At 52.0% G+C, this 17,002-nt stretch overlaps 1 protein-coding gene across 6 annotated transcripts; it reads left to right on the top strand.

Annotated features, from left to right (window-relative positions):
• Positions 1-2,331: 2,331 nt before the first annotated feature.
• ARHGEF15 (Rho guanine nucleotide exchange factor 15) lies at positions 2,332-14,878 on the top strand. Of its 6 annotated transcripts, none has more exons than XM_053570068.1 (17): positions 2,339-2,425; positions 4,146-4,268; positions 4,424-5,073; positions 5,343-5,699; positions 5,808-5,985; positions 6,860-6,918; positions 7,020-7,231; positions 7,345-7,505; positions 7,669-7,821; positions 7,902-8,031; positions 9,908-9,982; positions 10,100-10,192; positions 10,271-10,431; positions 10,526-10,678; positions 11,070-11,152; positions 11,239-11,343; positions 12,614-14,878. In XM_053570068.1, the coding sequence occupies exons 3-17, from the start codon at positions 4,473-4,475 to the stop codon at positions 12,763-12,765; spliced, it is 2,673 nt and encodes an 890-aa protein (XP_053426043.1). In that variant the 5' UTR covers positions 2,339-2,425; positions 4,146-4,268; positions 4,424-4,472; the 3' UTR covers positions 12,766-14,878. The 6 variants fall into 6 exon arrangements, with proteins under 6 accessions (XP_053426047.1, XP_053426045.1, XP_053426046.1 ...); XM_053570069.1 differs by lacking the exon at positions 2,339-2,425 and adding an exon at positions 3,145-3,165; XM_053570072.1 differs by lacking the exon at positions 4,146-4,268 and having other exon boundaries at positions 2,332-2,425; positions 5,361-5,699; positions 5,931-5,985.
• The last annotated feature ends 2,124 nt before the right edge of the window (positions 14,879-17,002 follow it).

Genomic DNA, 17,002 nt, shown 5'->3' with positions numbered 1-17,002 from the left:
TTTTTTATAGATCTGAAAAGTCATTGTTTCCATCTTTGCAGTTGCTTTGGGCAGTGGGCTCAATGGAACCTCTTTGTTAGGAAATTTAGAATATTCTCAGCGTAGCTCCAAGGAGCTTCAGTTACCCAAGATGCGCTCTTTTACCCTTGGGAGTGGGGGAAGTTTCTCAACAGATGGGTGAAAAGCCTCCAGGTGGGTCTGTCTGGGGTCTGGGGTGAGGGAGGTCGGCGGGAGGAAGGGGAAATAAGCTCAGACCAGACAGAGAAGATAGGTAAAGGTCTAGGGGCCTGCTCAACCCATCAAATTCCTCTTCTTCTCCACTCTTGAAAGCCTCTACCCCACTCAGATATGGAGTGGTTAATGCAGTAACAAGTATCATCCATGTTTGCAGCGAACAACTATACTTTTTGGTTATCTTTTTTTTTTTTTGAGACAGAGTTTTGCTCTGTTGCTCTGGGTGGAGTGCCATAGCATCACAACTCACAGCAACCTCAATCTCCTGGCCTCAGGCAATCCTCTTGCCTCAGCCTCCTAACTAGCTGGGACTACAGGCACCCACCACAACTCTGGCTAGTTTTTCTATTTTTAGTAGAGACAGGGTCTCACTCTTATTCAGACTAGTCTCGAACTCCTGAGCTCTGGCTATTCACCTGCCTTGGCCTCCCAGAGTGCTAGGATTACAGGTGTGAGGCATGCACAGCATTGGTTACCATTTTTTATGTTTTTTTTTTTTTTTGCAAGTAACAAAACTAATAAAGATACTCTCATTTCAGTAAATACAAAACAGGATTTATTTGGCTACATATATATTTCTAGCTTTTTTGATAGGATCTGGGGATTCTTGGAAAGGTTTCCCTTCCTTGGATACCTAAAAGGAAGAACCCAGAGGTGAGGGCTGGGTAGTTGGATGCCTGGCACTGGAGTGTGTGTGTGTGTGTATCTGTGTGAGACAGAGGGAGAAACTGATGGAATCACCAGAATTATGGAAATGGTTTGTAGGGAGAGAGTAAGAATAATAGTGAGCTGTGGGGGAAGATCCAAAAGGATTCAATTCATCAAATATTATTATCAGTGAACAGTACAGATAAATATCCTGTCTCCAGGAAGCCTGCTTGCTTGCTTTCTTCTTTTTTCATCAAGCAGATCCAAGAGACAGGAAGCTTACTTACTTTTTTTTTTTGAAACAGAGTCTCACTATGTCACCCTGGGTAGAGTGCTGTGGCGTCACAGCTCACATTAACCTCAAACTCTTTGGGCTTACGTGATTCTCTTGCCTCAGCCTCCAAGTAGCTGGGACTATAGGCCCCCACCACAACACCCAGCTATTTTCTGGTTGGAGTTGTCATTGTTGTTTAGCAGGCCTGGGCCGGGCTCGAGCCCGCCAGCCTCAGTGTATGTGGTTCGCCCTACCCACTGAGCTATGGGCGCCAAGCTAGGAAGCTTACTTTCTAATGTGAAAAGGTAATTCACTATGAACAATATATAAGTAAACCATATGGGATGTAGTAAGGTACAACTGCTGGAGTCAAAAAGGGAGCTACGGAATGTGCTGTGAGATTGTGAGTTGCAATTTTAAAGAGAGATAGGCAGGTTCCATTGAGAAAGTGGTCCTTTAATGACTTGAAGGAGGTAAAGGAATCACCTCTGGGGAAGGAGAGTTCCAGGCAGAGGGCATGGCCAGTGCAGAGCTGCTGAGGCAAGCGTGTGCCCCAGAAGAGACCTTAGAGGAGGGTTGATCCCGTTGGTCGCTAGGAGGACTTTGGGCTTTTACTCTAAGAAAAAAGGGAGTAAAGCCTATATTTATGCCCGCTTTCTGGGTTTTCTTTCCAGCGTCTCATTTAGGGTGTGTGTAGGTCTGACAAAGGCAGGCCCCTGGGTGTGGGTGAAGGCCCCCAGAGTTCCCAACTTGCCTTTGGATCTTCCACTACCTTACTTCCCAGGCTGGGGTGTGGCTCATTCCACCCCTCAGTTGTTTTAGACACACCTAAAGCCCCTGGGATCTCTGTTCTTCAATCACAGAGCAAATTAAGGATGAGAAGGACCCCAACCCCCTATCCACCTATCCTTGACTTCCAGCCAATCAACCCGAAAGCCACCCAGTGGGACAGAACGAGGGACTGATGAGTAGCAAGAGTCCTACAAATGTTATATACACCTGGAGGAGACAGATTCCCATAGATTGCCCTCCCCACTTCTCCTCCCCCATCCCTCATCCTCTCTCCCTCCCCTAACCCTCCCCCCACCACACACACACACACACAATGGCCGGGTGGGGCCGAGGAACTGGCTTCCTCTGCAGAGATCTCAATCTGGGCCCTCAGTTCTCGCCCCAGAAGTACAGGAACGGACACTCAGCCCAGCACTCCTCGCTCCAAGGAGCAGACAGGACAGGCTGAAAATAGAAACTGCTTCCATAAAGATAAAGGTAAATTCATGGGGAGATACTGAAGAGCTCGGGAGGGGAAGTCTGGGGTGGGGGTGGGGTGTCCCTTGGTGTGAAATACAGTAGAATCTCTGTAAGTTGACCCTTCAAGGGACTGTAACAAACTGGTCAACATACGGAGGTGGTCAACATAAGGAACTAGGCCTACTGTACTGATACTTAACCTGTGATGCATGTCAGATCTATGAAAATTAGGTTAACTTAAGGAGGTGGTCAGTGTAGAAAGGTGGTCAACTATGGAGGTTCTGCTGGAGTAGGTTTGGCTCATACCCAGGGGATGGGTTGGAAGATAAACAGATAAGTGTTTGTGCAGGTCATGGAAGAGATGGTCAAACACACTGTGCAGGGACACACACCATCCCTTTGCTGAGGCATCTAGACACCCATGCCTTACTGCCGGCCACATGGCCACCGCATCCTCACCCCACCCCCATCCACCCCAGCCCCTGCCATTCACACAGCAGTGCCGGTGGAATTTGCACATATAGAACAGTCCACTCTCATGCCTGAGTTTCAGCTTTCCCCCAGATGCCACTGATCTCTGAGATCCTGGATACTGTCCCTTACATCTTCCAGGGACCCGGTGTGCTGCGCATGTGGGATACGGTGTGGGTTGGCGGGGGGGAGGGGGGGGTGTCCGGTTGGGAGGAGGATCCAATTCCCATTTCCTGCCCCTACTCACTCAGCCCTGGGAGGTGACTGAGAGTGGAGGGGACACAAGGGTGAGTGCTTGGGGCCCGAGTACCTGGGTCCCTGAGTGGGGGGTGGGGAAGGAAGTAAATACAGGTAGTGAGTGGGCCAGAATCCCTCAGGGGGCCGGTGGCTGGGGAGAAACTGGCCAGAGGTCAAGGCCACTGTGTGGGTCACCTCACTAAGTGGCTTCCTGGCAGAATGCAGAGACCACTAAGCTTCGAGACTCAATTTACAGCCCCCAGCCTCTACCCTACATTATTTCTCAAGAACCCAATCTGGGGTCTGGAGGAGTCTGACTCTCCTGCTGACTTCTGAAAGGAGTATGGGGGCTCCCGTTTCCTAGCCCCTACCCTGCAGCCTTGTCGGGATCACAGCCTCCTTCCCTGACGGAGAAAGAGAGGCCCAAGTCCCAGGATCTGGGACCTATTTGTCATATTCTTTAGCCTGCTCTCCTGGCTACCTCCCCAGGTCCCTCTCTGTGACCACCCCTGGAGGCCAGCAGGGATAAGAGGATCAAGAGCAGGAGAGATTGTGCTGGAGCCTCCTGGTCTTCACGGGTCAGAGGCTCCAGGAATCTTGATGGCAGGAAAAGGAGACTAAAAATAATCCGGAAAGGGAGAGTCTGGAGAGAGGAACTGGGAAATGGGGGGCGGAGGGCCTGCTGGAATAGGGAAATGGTGATGCATCCCTGGGAGCCCGGGCCTGGTGCACACGCACACTGCGCCTGGATAGCAGGAGCACACATCACACATGCCCACTCGGACACTCACTCGCACCACAGACTCCTCAGTGGGCTGCACACCACACGCTGTATAGCCCCCCTCACTGCACACCCCCCTGGTGGGCACAGACAAGTATGCTGTCACAACACAGCATGCAGCCCCCCAAGGACATAGCACTAGACACAGCACATGCTCAAACCACACACAAACCTCCGTGACACACACCACAGAAGTTCATCAGGCAGACACCATCCTGGCAAGCAGAATTCCCCTTACTGATCTTACAGACTTTCTGGCCTCCCCACCCAACGACCTGGGTCTCCATCTAGCTGCCACCACCTCTACCCAGCTTCATGGTCTGCTATGGCCTGACTGTGCCAGCAGGAAGCTCCAGAAAATGAAACACTAAGGTGGGTGAGAGATGGAAGAGAGAGAAGATAGTGAGAATGAGAAAGAAAGAGGGAGATGCTCCAGCCTTCCCTCTGATTCTAAAATCACACCTTCAGATGGCCTCAGTCTACTCACCTAGGTGGCACTAAGATGGCACTTTCTCCCTCCTCCTCAGGGGATGACTCCAGCAGAGTACCCCACTCCTTTGAAGAATTCAGAGGAAGATGTCAGCCCAGTCCCTTCCTGCAGCAACACCCCCTACCCAGAAGCCCCCTCGGATCATCCGCCCCCGCCCCCCTTCTCGACCCAGGGCTGCCCAGTCCCCAGGGCCTCCCCACAATGGCTCCTCTCCACAAGAACTTCCCCAAACTGTCAATGATGCTCCAACCCTGATGTGCACCCCTATCTTCTGGGAGCCTCCAGCTGCATCCCTCAAGCCCCCTGCCCTTCTGCCCCCCTCAGCTTCTAGAGCCAGCCTCGACTCCCAGACTTTCCCTGACTCAGCTTCCAGCACCCCTAGTCCAGTGTCCCGGCGCTCTATCTCCCCAGAACCTGCTCCTCGGTCTCCAGTGCCCCCACCCAAGCCCTCTGGGACACCTCACACACCTCTCCCCCTGCTCCCCACGACTCAGGACCTGGTCCAAGATGGCCCTGCCTCAGCCCCTGGCACTGTGCGGAGGCTGGCTGGCAGGTTTGAATGGGGGGCTGAAGGCAGGGCCCAAGCTGCAGAAGCCTTGGAGCCAGATCCTCAAGGGGAAGCCAATGTGAATGGAGAGAGAGAGGCTCCCCTCACTGGGAGTGGGTCCCAGGAGAACAGTGCTCCAGGTAAGTGTGTGGTGGGGCTGGGGTAGCCTCAATCCACCCCATCGTATTAATTTTCAATGCATTGAGACTAGAAACTTTTAGGGACTAACTTTTCAAAATGGATTTTGTGTTTGGAAAATCTGGTTTCTATATTTCTGGGGGTTTTTGAAGGGTGGAGGAGATCTGTAGATACCTGGGACTAGTCAATGTTTAGGTTACTGGGTAGGTGAAGGATTGGAGGTGGCCTGGGTGAGGTGGGACTGGGCCCCAAAGGCTTTATTTCTTCTTAGGACACCTGTTTCCCACAGATGCTGTTCTGGCCTGCCCTCCCTGCTGCCCCTGTGTCTGCCACGTAGCCCGGCCAGGCCTGGAGCTTCGATGGGTACCTGTGGGAGGCAAGGAGGAAGGCTCCAGGGCTCCCTGCCGGGCCTCACCACTGCGGACCTCCCGCTCCCGGCCCAACCCTCCAAGCATCAGTCATCCCCCAGTTGTCCTCACATCCTACCGCTCCACTGCCGAGCACAAAGTCCTGCCTCCCCTCAAACCTCCAAAACCATCTCGTGTCAGACAGGACACGGACACTACCATCTCTGGAGACCATCCACAGCCAGATCTCGATGTGCCTTCCGAAGATGGAATACCAACAGGTGAGGGCCTGGGGGAGTGGACCTCTGAGTTATGAAGGGACAGGTAGGGGTCGTCTCCCAATGAACTACAACCACCAAGAGGCCCTGGGCTCTTTGTTCCTCTACCAGCTGCTGCTCTGGGGCTGACAGGAATTGTAAGTCTCATAATAACATCCTCTGTGGGGCTGGAATCAGGAATACTGGCTGGGGGTGCTGCAGGGGTATTCTCTTCACTCTGCCTTCTCTCTCCAGGAGACAGTCCTGATGAAACTCCACAGAATGCTCCTCCAGCAACCGTGGAGGGAAGGTACCAAACAACTCGACCGTTGTCTTCCCTTCTTTCCCCACCATGCTCCTACTTAAAGGGCAGATTAAAATGTAGGTCCAGCGAAGTCCCACCTCTGCAAAGGCAGAAGGGAGAAGGGCCAGGGCTCCAGAAACAAGCAGCCTTGGTTTCTAATCCCAGCTCTGTCCCTTATTAGTTATGTGACCTCATACGGGTCCTTAATCTTTCTGGTTGTCAGTGTCCTCATCTGTGACATGGGGATAAGCATACCCACTACTTCATGGAGTAACTGGGGTGTGCTATTGGTAAAAAGCAGGCCCCATGGTAAGTTCCTGCTGCATCTTCCCCGAGGGAGGGAAGAGACTCCCTGACCTTGAGTCTCTATTGCTAGTATTGTCCAAAAATCCATTTAGCAACTGCAACCATCTCTTTTGTGTTATCTGGCCTTGTTAGTCATCTTAGATTCACCATCATTCTCAGTGATAATTTGGCTCCATTCACTATAGTAGCATGATTTTTAGCTTGGGTTAATAGGTGTGTAGTGATGCTGTGACCAGAAGAGGAGAGACAGAGTTGCAGGTGCTGGCGAGAGACATAAGAATTTGTTTGCACTTGATCATGTTGAGTTTTACTGAAGAACAAATAGGGCATTCCAGACAATGGCGCTACAAGAGACGGCTGAGCTAGAGACTTGGAAGTCTCTGGTACGTAGCAGCTGAGATAACAGGGATCGGTGTGTCCCACTTAGTTCAGGGGCTCCCCTCCAGCAGGCACCTAAAAGAACTGGGGTTGATCGGGGAGCTATCATACTGATATCCCTTCTGGTGTCAGGTAAATAGCCCCCTTGGGGGTACATGGGAGTCCTGGGGATTCCCATCCCTTTCTTTCTCCACAGAGATGAGGAGGGGCTGGAGGGACTGAAGGAGCAGAATTGGGAGCTGCCCCTGCAGGATGGTGAGAGCCTCTGCACCTGGGGGTCCCTGCTGAGACCCTCAAGCAGTGGGGAAGGGTTTGTGGACCCAGGACTTCCCTGAGGTGCTATGTCTGCCCTCTAGAACCTCTATACCAGACCTACCGAGCAGCCGTGCTGTCAGAAGAGCTGTGGGGGGTTGGTGAGGATGGGGGTCCCTCTCCAGCAAATGCTGGAGAAGCTCCCACCTTTGCAAGGCCCCTGGGACCTCGAAACACCCTATGGCAGGAGCTTCCTGCAGTGCGGGCCAGTGGCCTTCTGGACACCCTCGGCCCCCAGGAGAGGCGCATGCAGGAGGTGGGCACATTTGAGGTTGGGCTGGGTGGGCCAGGCTTAGGGGCAGAGGGTGACCAGGGTTCCAGGGTGGCGCTGAGCTGGGCTTTCCACTGCTGCCTGGCTCTGCTCCCTAGAGCCTATTTGAGGTGGTGACATCCGAGGCCTCTTACCTGCGCTCCCTGCGGCTGCTGACTGACACCTTCGTCCTGAGCCAGCCTCTCAGGGACACGCTCACCCCCCGGGATCACCACACACTCTTCTCCAATGTGCAGCGAGTCCAGGGAGTCAGTGAGCGGTCAGTTGGGTCCCATGGTCCCAGGAGACGTGGCCTCGGGCTGCTGAGCACCCCCTTACCCCTCTCCCAGGCCGAGCGGCCCGGCTAATTCCCAGCTCTTTGCTCAAGAACCAGGAAGACCTGGCTCTCTGCCTCACTCCAGCTTGCTTCTCTACTCCTACAGGTTCCTGGGGGCTTTACTGTCTCGTGTGCGCTCTTCCCCCCACATCAGTGACCTGTGTGACGTGGTGCACACACACGCGGTGGGCCCTTTCTCCGTGTATGTGGATTATGTGCGGAACCAGCAGTATCAGGAAGAGACCTACAGCCGCCTTATGTGAGTGTCCCAGAGGTGGGGGAAGCTGGGGCAAGCGGAGCAGGGCTCGGGGCCACAGCAGGCTGAGTCTGTTTCTGCAGGGACACGAACATGCGCTTCTCCGCTGAGCTGCGGCGGCTACAGAGCCTCCCCAAGTGTGAGCGGCTCCCGCTGCCGTCCTTTTTGCTACTGCCCTTTCAGCGCATCACCCGACTCCGCATGCTGCTGCAGGTACTCCTGGCACACAGCCTTTTCTTTTCTGTCCCACCAAGTCCATTAGAGAACTCCCTCACCCCCAGGGCCTTTCGTCCAGCGATCACCATTTACTGCTCCCCTGTGAACACAGAAATCCCCCCAATATACTCCCAACCTGTGCCTCTCAGTCCAGGACCCACCAAGCCTCACCTGGGGCTACCCAAATGGTCAGGAGCAAGAGTGGGTTCAAGAAAAGTGTTTCTGGGCGGCGCCTGTGGCTCAAGGAGTAGGGCGCCAGTCCCATATGCCGGAGGTGGTGGGTTCAAACCCAGCCCTGGCCAAAAACCACAAAAAAAAAAAAAAAAGAAAAGTGTTTCTGGCTGAAGCCATGAGTTCTAGACTTAGCTCTGCTACTAATTAGCTGAGCTACACAGGGCAAGTCCCTTTCCCTCTCTGAGTCTTAGGGAGATTATGGTGAGTGGTCTTTGAGGTGTTCTCCAGCTATATTGTCCTATCTGCAAATGCCTTCCTGAAGGGGGTGATATCACCTCCAAAGGAGCATAAGTTGGCTCTTGAAGGCGAAAATCTTAGAATTTTAGACATTCTAATGAGCATAAGTTGGCTCTTGGAGGTGAAAATATTTTAGATGTTCTAATAGTTTTGTTGCTCCAATGGCCATGGTGCCTAAACCGTTTCACAGGCCAGGTCTTGAAGGCTGGTCTTGAAGTCCTGAGCTCAAGAGAGCCTCCTGCTTCAATCTCCCAAAGTGCTAAGATTATAGGCCTGAGCCAGGGTGCGACCCCTATCTCTACAAAAGATAGAAATATTAGCCAGACCTGGTGGTGCAGCCTCTTGGTTAGCCTCAGCTACTTAAAAAGCTGAGGCAAGAGGATCACTTAAATCCAGGAGTTTGAGGTTGCTGTGTGCTATGGTGCCACTGCACTCTAGCTGGGGTGACAGAGTGAGACCTGTTTCAAAAAAACGAAAAAGAAAGAATCAGATTCACAGTGTATCTGTAGAATTAAAATTTCCTGGTGGAGGGGAAGTTCAGGGAAAATTTTTCAAAAAGCCTCGTTTGTGTGGTGATAATGGGGGGGGAAGGAGAGAAACACTCTTCTATTGCAAAGAGTGAGAAAGGGTTGAGAAACAGTCTTTTACGGCAAAGTAGAGACTCCTCCCTAACCAGGTCATCCACTGTGAGGATCTTTATGTAAAGAGCCCCCAATGAGATTATCAGTGTCTATTCAGCATTGTTATCCCCAGTGTAGATAATACAATGACAATAATGATTTTAATCACAGGAGCTCAACAGCTAATGAGCATGCTATTCTAGGTACAGTTCTAAGTGGTACTACCTGTGTGACCTTCCTGACAACTGTGTGAGGGTAGAGCTATTATTTCCCCTACTTCCCCTACTTACAGATGAGACAACTGAGGCACAGATTAAATGACTTGCCCAGGTTATACAGAAATAATGGATGGACACAAAATTGTAAGCCAGGCATCCTGAACTTGTCTTCTATGTTGTTTGCACTAACAGTTGTGGTTAATAATTATTAAAATAAGAGCAATGCTCTTTTCAGCATTTACTATGTGCCAAGGACTATGCTGAGCACTTTATGTATGTTACCTCCACGAATCCTGACAACAATGCTATTGATATGCTAGGTGGGTATAATACCCCCATTTTACAGATAGGGAAACTGAGGCTCAGAGAGGTAGTATGACTCGCTCAGGGTTATGCAGACAGCAAGTGGTGAGGTCTCTTAGCCTTGTTGAAGCTGGTCCTTCAGCCCTGTGAACCCCAAACTGAGTATTTCACCAATACAGGCAGGGTCCCCTGAGCTGTGGCCCCTCTGAATCCCAGGGCTGCAGAGCAGGGGGCCCAGTCACTCTTTCTACTTGTCCCCAGAATATCCTACGTCAGACAGAGGAGGGGTCCAGCCGCCAAGAGAACGCCCAGAAGGCCCTGGGTGCTGTCAGTAAGGTGGGCAGGAAGGAAGCTGGAGTTGGGAGAGGCGATTGGGTGGTAGGGAGAGAGAGAAGGGGGTGGGGGCTGGTCACCAGGGTGGGTGATGTGGGTGACACAGCTCCCCTCACCCAGATCATTGAGCGATGCAGCGCGGAGGTGGGGCGTATGAAGCAGACAGAAGAGTTGATTCGGCTCACCCAAAGGCTGCGCTTCCACAAAGTCAAGGTGGGTCTCCGCCCAGACTCTTGGTCTTGCCCTTCCCCACAGGACTGCGGAGCTGCAACCTCCTCTGCTTCTTCACAGGCCCTGCCCCTGGTCTCCTGGTCACGGCGCCTGGAGTTGCAGGGAGAGCTGACCGAGTTAGGGTGCCGAAGGGGGGGTGTGCTCTTCACCTCGCGCCCCCGCTTCACCCCCCTCTGCCTGCTGCTTTTTAGCGACCTGCTGCTCATCACTCAGCCCAAAAGGTGGGTCCTAGGGAGGGAGAGAGCCCAGGCTGGGTGGAGAGGGGGCACCCTGCTGGAGCCCCACTCTTTCTCTGAATGTCCTCCTCCCCGGCAGTGGGCAGCGGCTGCAGGTTCTGGACTATGCCCATCGCTCCCTGGTCCAGGCCCAGCAGGTTCCGGACCCATCTGGACCCCCGACCTTCCGCCTCTCCCTTCTCAGCAACCACCAGGGCCGCCCCACTCACCGGCTACTCCAAGCTTCATCCCTGTGAGCTGCATCTTCAGAAAACACCCTTGAGGCCCAGGCCTGTAATACTAGCACTATGGGAGACTGACTTGAGCTTTGGGGTTCGAGACCATACTGAGCAAGACTGAAACCCAGTCTCTACTAAAAATAGGAATATTAGCCAGGCATGGTGGCACTTACAGATAGTTCCAGCTACTTGGTAGGCTGAGCTAAAAGGATGGCTTGAGCCCAAGAGTTTGAGGTTGCTGCGAGCAAAATAAAAAGCAAAAGCAAAAGCAAACACCCTCCTTACAGTCCTCACCTGACCTCTCAGACCCCACCACCTCTTTAATCAATCTCTGTCATCAATGGGCCCTGCCTCACCCCTAGGAGGATCCCCTGGACCAACTATGACCCCTTCTCCCCGCCCCAGATCAGACATGCAGCGCTGGCTAGGAGCTTTTCCGACCCCTGGCCCTCTTCCCTGCTCCCCGGACACCATCTATGAGGACTGTGGTGAGTTCTCCCACAGGGGAAGAGGAATATGGAGAAGAAGCTAGAGTCTCCAAAGCTCAAGTGTAATATCATCCACCCCCCACCAGACTGTTCCCAGGAACTGTGTTCAGAGCTGTCTACACCTTCCAAGACTGAGAGACGGAGTCTGGAGTCCAGGGTTGCCCCCAAGCATGTGCACAAGAGCCCAGAAGGTGAGTCTTTCATTTATTCATTTGATAAATATTTGTTAAGAATTTGGAAGTGCCACTCACTGTTCTAGGCACTGCGGACAAAACACACAAAGCTTCCTGCCCTACTGGAGACATCCTAAAGGAAGAGACAGGCAATAAAGAATGAACAAAACAAATAGGTAAATTATAAAGGATGTTGGAAGGTGATGAGTGCAATGGAAAAAACACAAATCAATCAGAGCAGAGGAGGTCAGGAGTTCCAGAGTTAGGTAGAGTTATAATTTATTTTATTTTTTGAGGCAGAGTCTCATTCTGTCACCTTAAGTAGGGTGCTGTGGTGTCATAGCTCACAACAACCTCGAACTCCTGGACTCAAGTGATCCTCTTGCTTCAGGCTCCCAAGGAGCTGAGACTACAGGTCTAGTTTTTCTATTTTTAGTAGAAACGGGATTTTGCTCTTGCTCAGGCTGGTCTCAAATGCCTGAGCTCAAGCAATCCACCTGGCCTCCCAGAGTCCTAGGATTATAGGTGTGAGCCACTATGCCCAGCCAAGGTTATAATTTTATTTTTATTTTTTTAATTATTTGTACAGAGTTTCACTATGTTGCCCTGGGTAGAGTACCGTGGCATCACAGCTCACAGCAACCTCAAACTCTTGGGCTTAAGCGATTCTCTTGCCTCAGCCTCCCTACAGGCGCCCGCCACAACACCCAGCGACTTTTTTGTTGCAGTTGTTTATCAGGCCCCGGGCTGGGCTCGAACCAGCCAGCCTTGGTGCATGTGGCCAGCGCCCAAACCCTGAGCTATGGGCACTAAGCTGGTTATAATTTTAAATAGGGAAGCTAAGGTGGAATTCATTGAGAAGGCAACATGTAAGTAAATCTGATGGAGGTGAGAAATTTAGGCACATGGTGTTTGGAGGAAGAGTGATAGGAGGTGATAGGCAGTGCAAAGGCCGTATAACCCAGTGTGGCTAGAGGGAGCAAGAAAAGGGGAGAAGCAATGAGGTCACAATAGTAACAGAGACCAGAGCATGTAGGTCCTGGCAGGTCCCTATAAGGATTCAGTCTCTTACTCTGCGATGAACAACCACTGCAGGGCTTGACAGAGGAATGACCCAGACTCTTTGTAATGCTGCTGTCAACTCTACCTCTGATGCTCAAGGCTTCTCCATTCCCCACTAATGCCATGCGCACCATGACCCCCAGGCGTGAGACCCCCATAGGGCCCCCTTCCCTCCTCATCTTCTCCCTGCCCCTACCCACTTGGGCCCCTGTCTCTCTTTCCCCAGGTTGGCTGAAGGGGCTTCCTGGGGCCTTCCCTGCCCAGTTGGTGTGTGAAGTCACAGGGGAACATGAGAGGAGGAAGCACCTTCGCAAGCACCAGAGGCTTCTTGAGGCTGCTGGACCTTCTTCAGGCATCCCCAGTGTCCCCCCACCCTAATGCAGGATGGGGAAAGGACACATCTGGGAGACACCTAGCGGCGTGGCACGTATGGAGAGGACAAAGCTCATGCCTCCATTGGATTCACTGTCAGTGGAAACGCTACCTCTAGTGGCAACCCATAGGGGCCAAACTTCTGGACAGGCAGCCAATGAAACAGGGCAGTCTGAGCCTGCAGTGATAAGAAAAGAGGACGATGGGGCGGCGCCTGTGGCTCAGTCAGTAAGGCGCCGGCCCCATATACCGAGGGTGGCGGGTTCAAACCCAGCCCCGGCCAAACTGCAACCAAAAAATAGCCAGGCGTTGTGGCGGGCGCCTGTAGTCCCAGCTACTTGGGAGGCTGAGGCAAGAGAATCGCTTAAGCCCAGGAGTTGGAGGTTGCTGTGAGCTGTGTGAGGCCACGGCACTCTACCGAGGGCCATAAAGTGAGACTCTGTCTCTACAAAAAAAAATTTAAAAAAAAAAAAAAAAGAAAAGAGGACGATGGCTTGCATGTGTTGCCAATGGAGACGGAGGCTAGTGCTAAACTGGCTGAGCCAATGGCCAGTGAGTATCCCTGCTATGCTCAGAGCCAAGGAAGACGAATCCAGGTTACCACCGTTCAAAAAGGGCCTCCATTGAGATGAAGTCCTAGGATAAAATAGCCAACAGGGATGAGCAGAGACCCAAGCAACCAAAGAAGATGGCGATGTGGGTCCAAGAGACAAGTAGTCACCTTGCTTGTTTCTACAGCAACAACTTCCCCAACTTTGAGTCTGAGGTGTATTGGAGTCCATTCCTAGGGTGCCTCCTGTGCCCTCTCAAGCCAATTCCTCTCTTCTAGAAGAATTTTCTAGAAGAATTGTGAGTGTGTGTCTCAGAGAATCTGTGTGTGTGCATGTGCACAAGTGAGTGTGTGTGTATCAGCATCAGGGAAGTGATTCTGATGAACCTGGTGTGTGTGGTGGTTGCCCTGTTGCAGATGACTGAGTGTTCCATCTTCCCCCACCCCAATTTTTCCTATTATTCTCTCCAGAAGAGAGTGTGCTGGGTGTGTCTGGGCAGTTAGAGGTTAGAGCTGGGGATGAGATTGCTGGGACCTGGGTGCCTTGGAGGCTAGCTTTCATGACAGTTGAAGGTGATGTTCAGCCAGGGAGCCTAGTAGAGGTGCCTGAGGTACTGACAATGGCCAGCAGCTGGGGCCCTAGGCTCCCTGGAATCTGCAGTTCCTTTCCTTGCTCCAAACATTGGCCTCCATGATTGCTGCCTGCAGATCTCCCAACTTGAACTATATTCAGTCAGCCAGCCTCAGTCTCAGGCTTTGGAACCACTTGAGCTCCCAGGTTTGAGTGGAGAAATGGGAGCTGTGGATCACAGGCCAGCTGGTGCATTGTTGGGCTTTCTTGCCTTCATCCTGGTTTTCCTACAGAAACACTGGGTCAAACAGTGGGGAGAAGATAGAGAGCCAGCCCAGCTGTCCAACCCCATCCAGAGTATCTGCTTCCTATGAGAAACTGCCCCTTCAGGATGCTAGAAGGAGGTGAGAGACAAAAACAGCAGACTGGACAGGAGCTGGCAAGTGGGGCCCAGGCCTGGCACAGGCCTTTCCTGAGCGAATCTATCACACCTTCCCTTCAGCTCAGGCACAGCGACATGCCCAGGACAGAAACCACCATGTTGACCACAGGAGGTGCAGGGACTCTGGGATAGAGTGAAAAGGGCACTGGCATTTGGAATGACCATGACTTTGGAAACTCACCTTGCACAGTGCCTGACATATGGGAAACCCTTAATAAATGGTGAAAGAGTTTTACTGAGGCTCTTCAGGAGAGTGTGTGCTCATGGGAACACTGGTCTCCAAGGGTGTTTTGTTTTGTTTGTTTGTTTGTTTGTTTGTTTTTTGAGACAGTCTCACTCAGTTGCCCTGGGTTTGAGTGCCATGGCATTATAGCTTACAGCAACCTCAAACTCTTGGGCTCAAGTGATTCTCTTGCCTCAGTCTCCCAGCCTCCCAAGTAGCTGGGAGGCACCTGCCATAATGCCCAGCTATTTTTTAGGGACAGGGTCTTGTTCTTGCTCAGGCTGGTCTTGAACTCCTGAGTTCAAGTAATCTGCCTGCCTCAGCCTCCCAGAGTGCTGGATTACAGGTGTGAGGCACCTTTTGGGTTTTTTTTTTTTTTTTTTTGCAGTTTTTGGCCGGGGCTGGGTTTGAACCGGCCACCTCCGGCATATGGGGCCAGCGCCCTACTCCTTTGAGCCACAGGCACCGCCCTGGTATGAGGCACCTTGACTGGTCTATCACCAGGGGGTGGGGAGGTGGGGTGAGGTGGGTAAGAGGGGAGGGGCTAGTTGGAAAGGGGTTAAGAGCAGGGGTCAGTTTTTCTGGGGACTGGGGCATGGAGGCCATATTCAAGGTCTGAGTGTTTTGTCCCACTCATAGCTCCTAAGGGAGCTAAGGCAGTGTGGTGGTGGCTGTGTGTTAGCAGCTGCTGTGGTTGGAGGCTGTTGCAGGCTGGAGAAGGTAGGGCAGGGCCAGGCATGTCTGGGGCTCCGGCAGGGGATGAAGATGCAGCAAGACAGACAAAAGGGTAGTCAGTCAGCAATAAAGGCCCTTTACCAACCTGCTAAGCATCTCTGTGTTTAATTCAGTTCAATTCTATACCAGTTTATTGAGTTCCTTCTCTGTGTCAAGCACTGTGGTAGGATCTAGATATACAGAGATGAAAGAGATAAAGGCCTTGCCCTCAGGGAACCTACATTCTTTGGGTTGGGGGGCACAATTACCAAGTCAACAAACTGATAAAATAAAATCAGATAGCAGTAAGTGCTATGAAGAAAATACAGTAAGGGAATCTTGTGATACAGAATGTTGTGTATACATATATATGTGTGTGCCCTGGAGGAGATAACATTTGAGCTGAGACCCAGACAACAAGAAAGAAGCAGTCCTGAGAAGATCTGAAGAAGGAACGTGCCAGGGTTGGCACCAGGAAATTTAAGTCCAGGAAAGAAGGTAGTGGTAGTAGGGCTGAAATGTGCATGTGTTTCTTCAGGGTTCCTGGTGGGGAGAGCCTCTCCCCATACGGCTTCCTTGTCCCTCTTTGACATACAAGACAGAGACACATTGAGCTACCCTGAGACAGACAGGAACAGACACAGAGCTGCACATATGCCCCAATCCTTTCCTTCCCAGCTCCACACCCCCTACCAGAGTTTTGCCACTAAGGAAACCCCCATGCTCCAATTAAAATGTTCTCACAGTGAGGGCGGCGCCTGTGGCTCAGTCAGTAAGGCGCCGGCCCCATATACCGAGGGTGGCAGGTTCAAACCCAGCCCCGGCCAAACTGCAACCAAAAAATAGCCGGGCGTTGTGGCGGGCGCCTGTAGTCAGGAGAATCGCTTAAGCCCAGGAGTTGGAGGTTGCTGTGAGCTGTGTGAGGCCACGGCACTCTACAGAGGGCCATAAAGTGAGACTCTGTCTCTACAAAAAAAAAAAAAAAAAAAATGTTCTCACAGTGGAGTAATAGGGAGATACAGACCAGGTAAGAGTTATTTTGGAGACACAAAGGCCCATAAAATACAACCATATATTCCCAAAGAGACCGAGAAGATAGGAAGAGAAGGGGACTGCTATGTGCTAGACTTCAGAGTTGGCTTCTGTTATTTTAGAGTCCTTTTTCCCCTTTGAGGTGACCTGAGTGTGTTTTGCAGTCTTTGAGGGGTCTGCATTCTGCAGGCCTGTCTGAGAGGGCCAAAGGGCACAAAGCACAGCTGTATGGGAAAAGGGTGGGTGTGGGGGCATGAGGACCACAGCCAGGAGGAGAGTGGATGGGAGATGGGAATGGGGATGGGGTAAGGGGGACGGGGGTGGGGGGGAGGATGAGGGTGCAAGTGAGACAGGTGGTGGCAGCCCAGCTCTGAACTCTGAGGTTTCTCCCTCCATTTTCTACACCCCAGCTATCTGCCTTTCTTCTTTGGGCACCCACCATTCCCTCCGGCTTCTTTCTTCCTGCCTCTCTGTATTACCTCCCGCAACTTCCTCACGGTGTGGTAGAGGGTGCTCAAGAAAAGTCTCTCTGTGGTGCCTTGTCCGACATTTCAGGCATGGTGGTGGGGGTGGTAGAGGTGGCAGGGAATTGTGTAGAGAAATTCACCGACTCACTTTGGGAATCCTAGAGCTGCCACTACTCCATTGCTTCAGTCTATTACGCTGGGGAGGTGGAGGAAACGAATATATTTCCACAGGCTTAAGAAAGGT

Source organism: Nycticebus coucang, chromosome 18, assembly GCF_027406575.1.
Source record: "Nycticebus coucang isolate mNycCou1 chromosome 18, mNycCou1.pri, whole genome shotgun sequence".
NCBI classification, from domain to species: Eukaryota; Metazoa; Chordata; class Mammalia; order Primates; family Lorisidae; genus Nycticebus; species Nycticebus coucang.
Note: the sequence above shows the minus strand (reverse complement) of the source record. Positions and strands in the feature narration are given on the sequence as shown.

Excerpts from the sequence above, each read along its gene's own strand:
- ARHGEF15 (XM_053570066.1), top strand. The coding sequence starts at position 4,473 with ATGTCAGCCCAGTCCCTTCCTGCAGCAACACCCCCTACCCAGAAGCCC. Across the intron at positions 5,074-5,342 it reads CCAGGAGAACAGTGCTCCAG|GACACCTGTTTCCCACAGAT; the intron begins GTAAGTGTGTGG and ends ATTTCTTCTTAG. Across the intron at positions 5,700-5,807 it reads CGAAGATGGAATACCAACAG|CTGCTGCTCTGGGGCTGACA; the intron begins GTGAGGGCCTGG and ends TTCCTCTACCAG.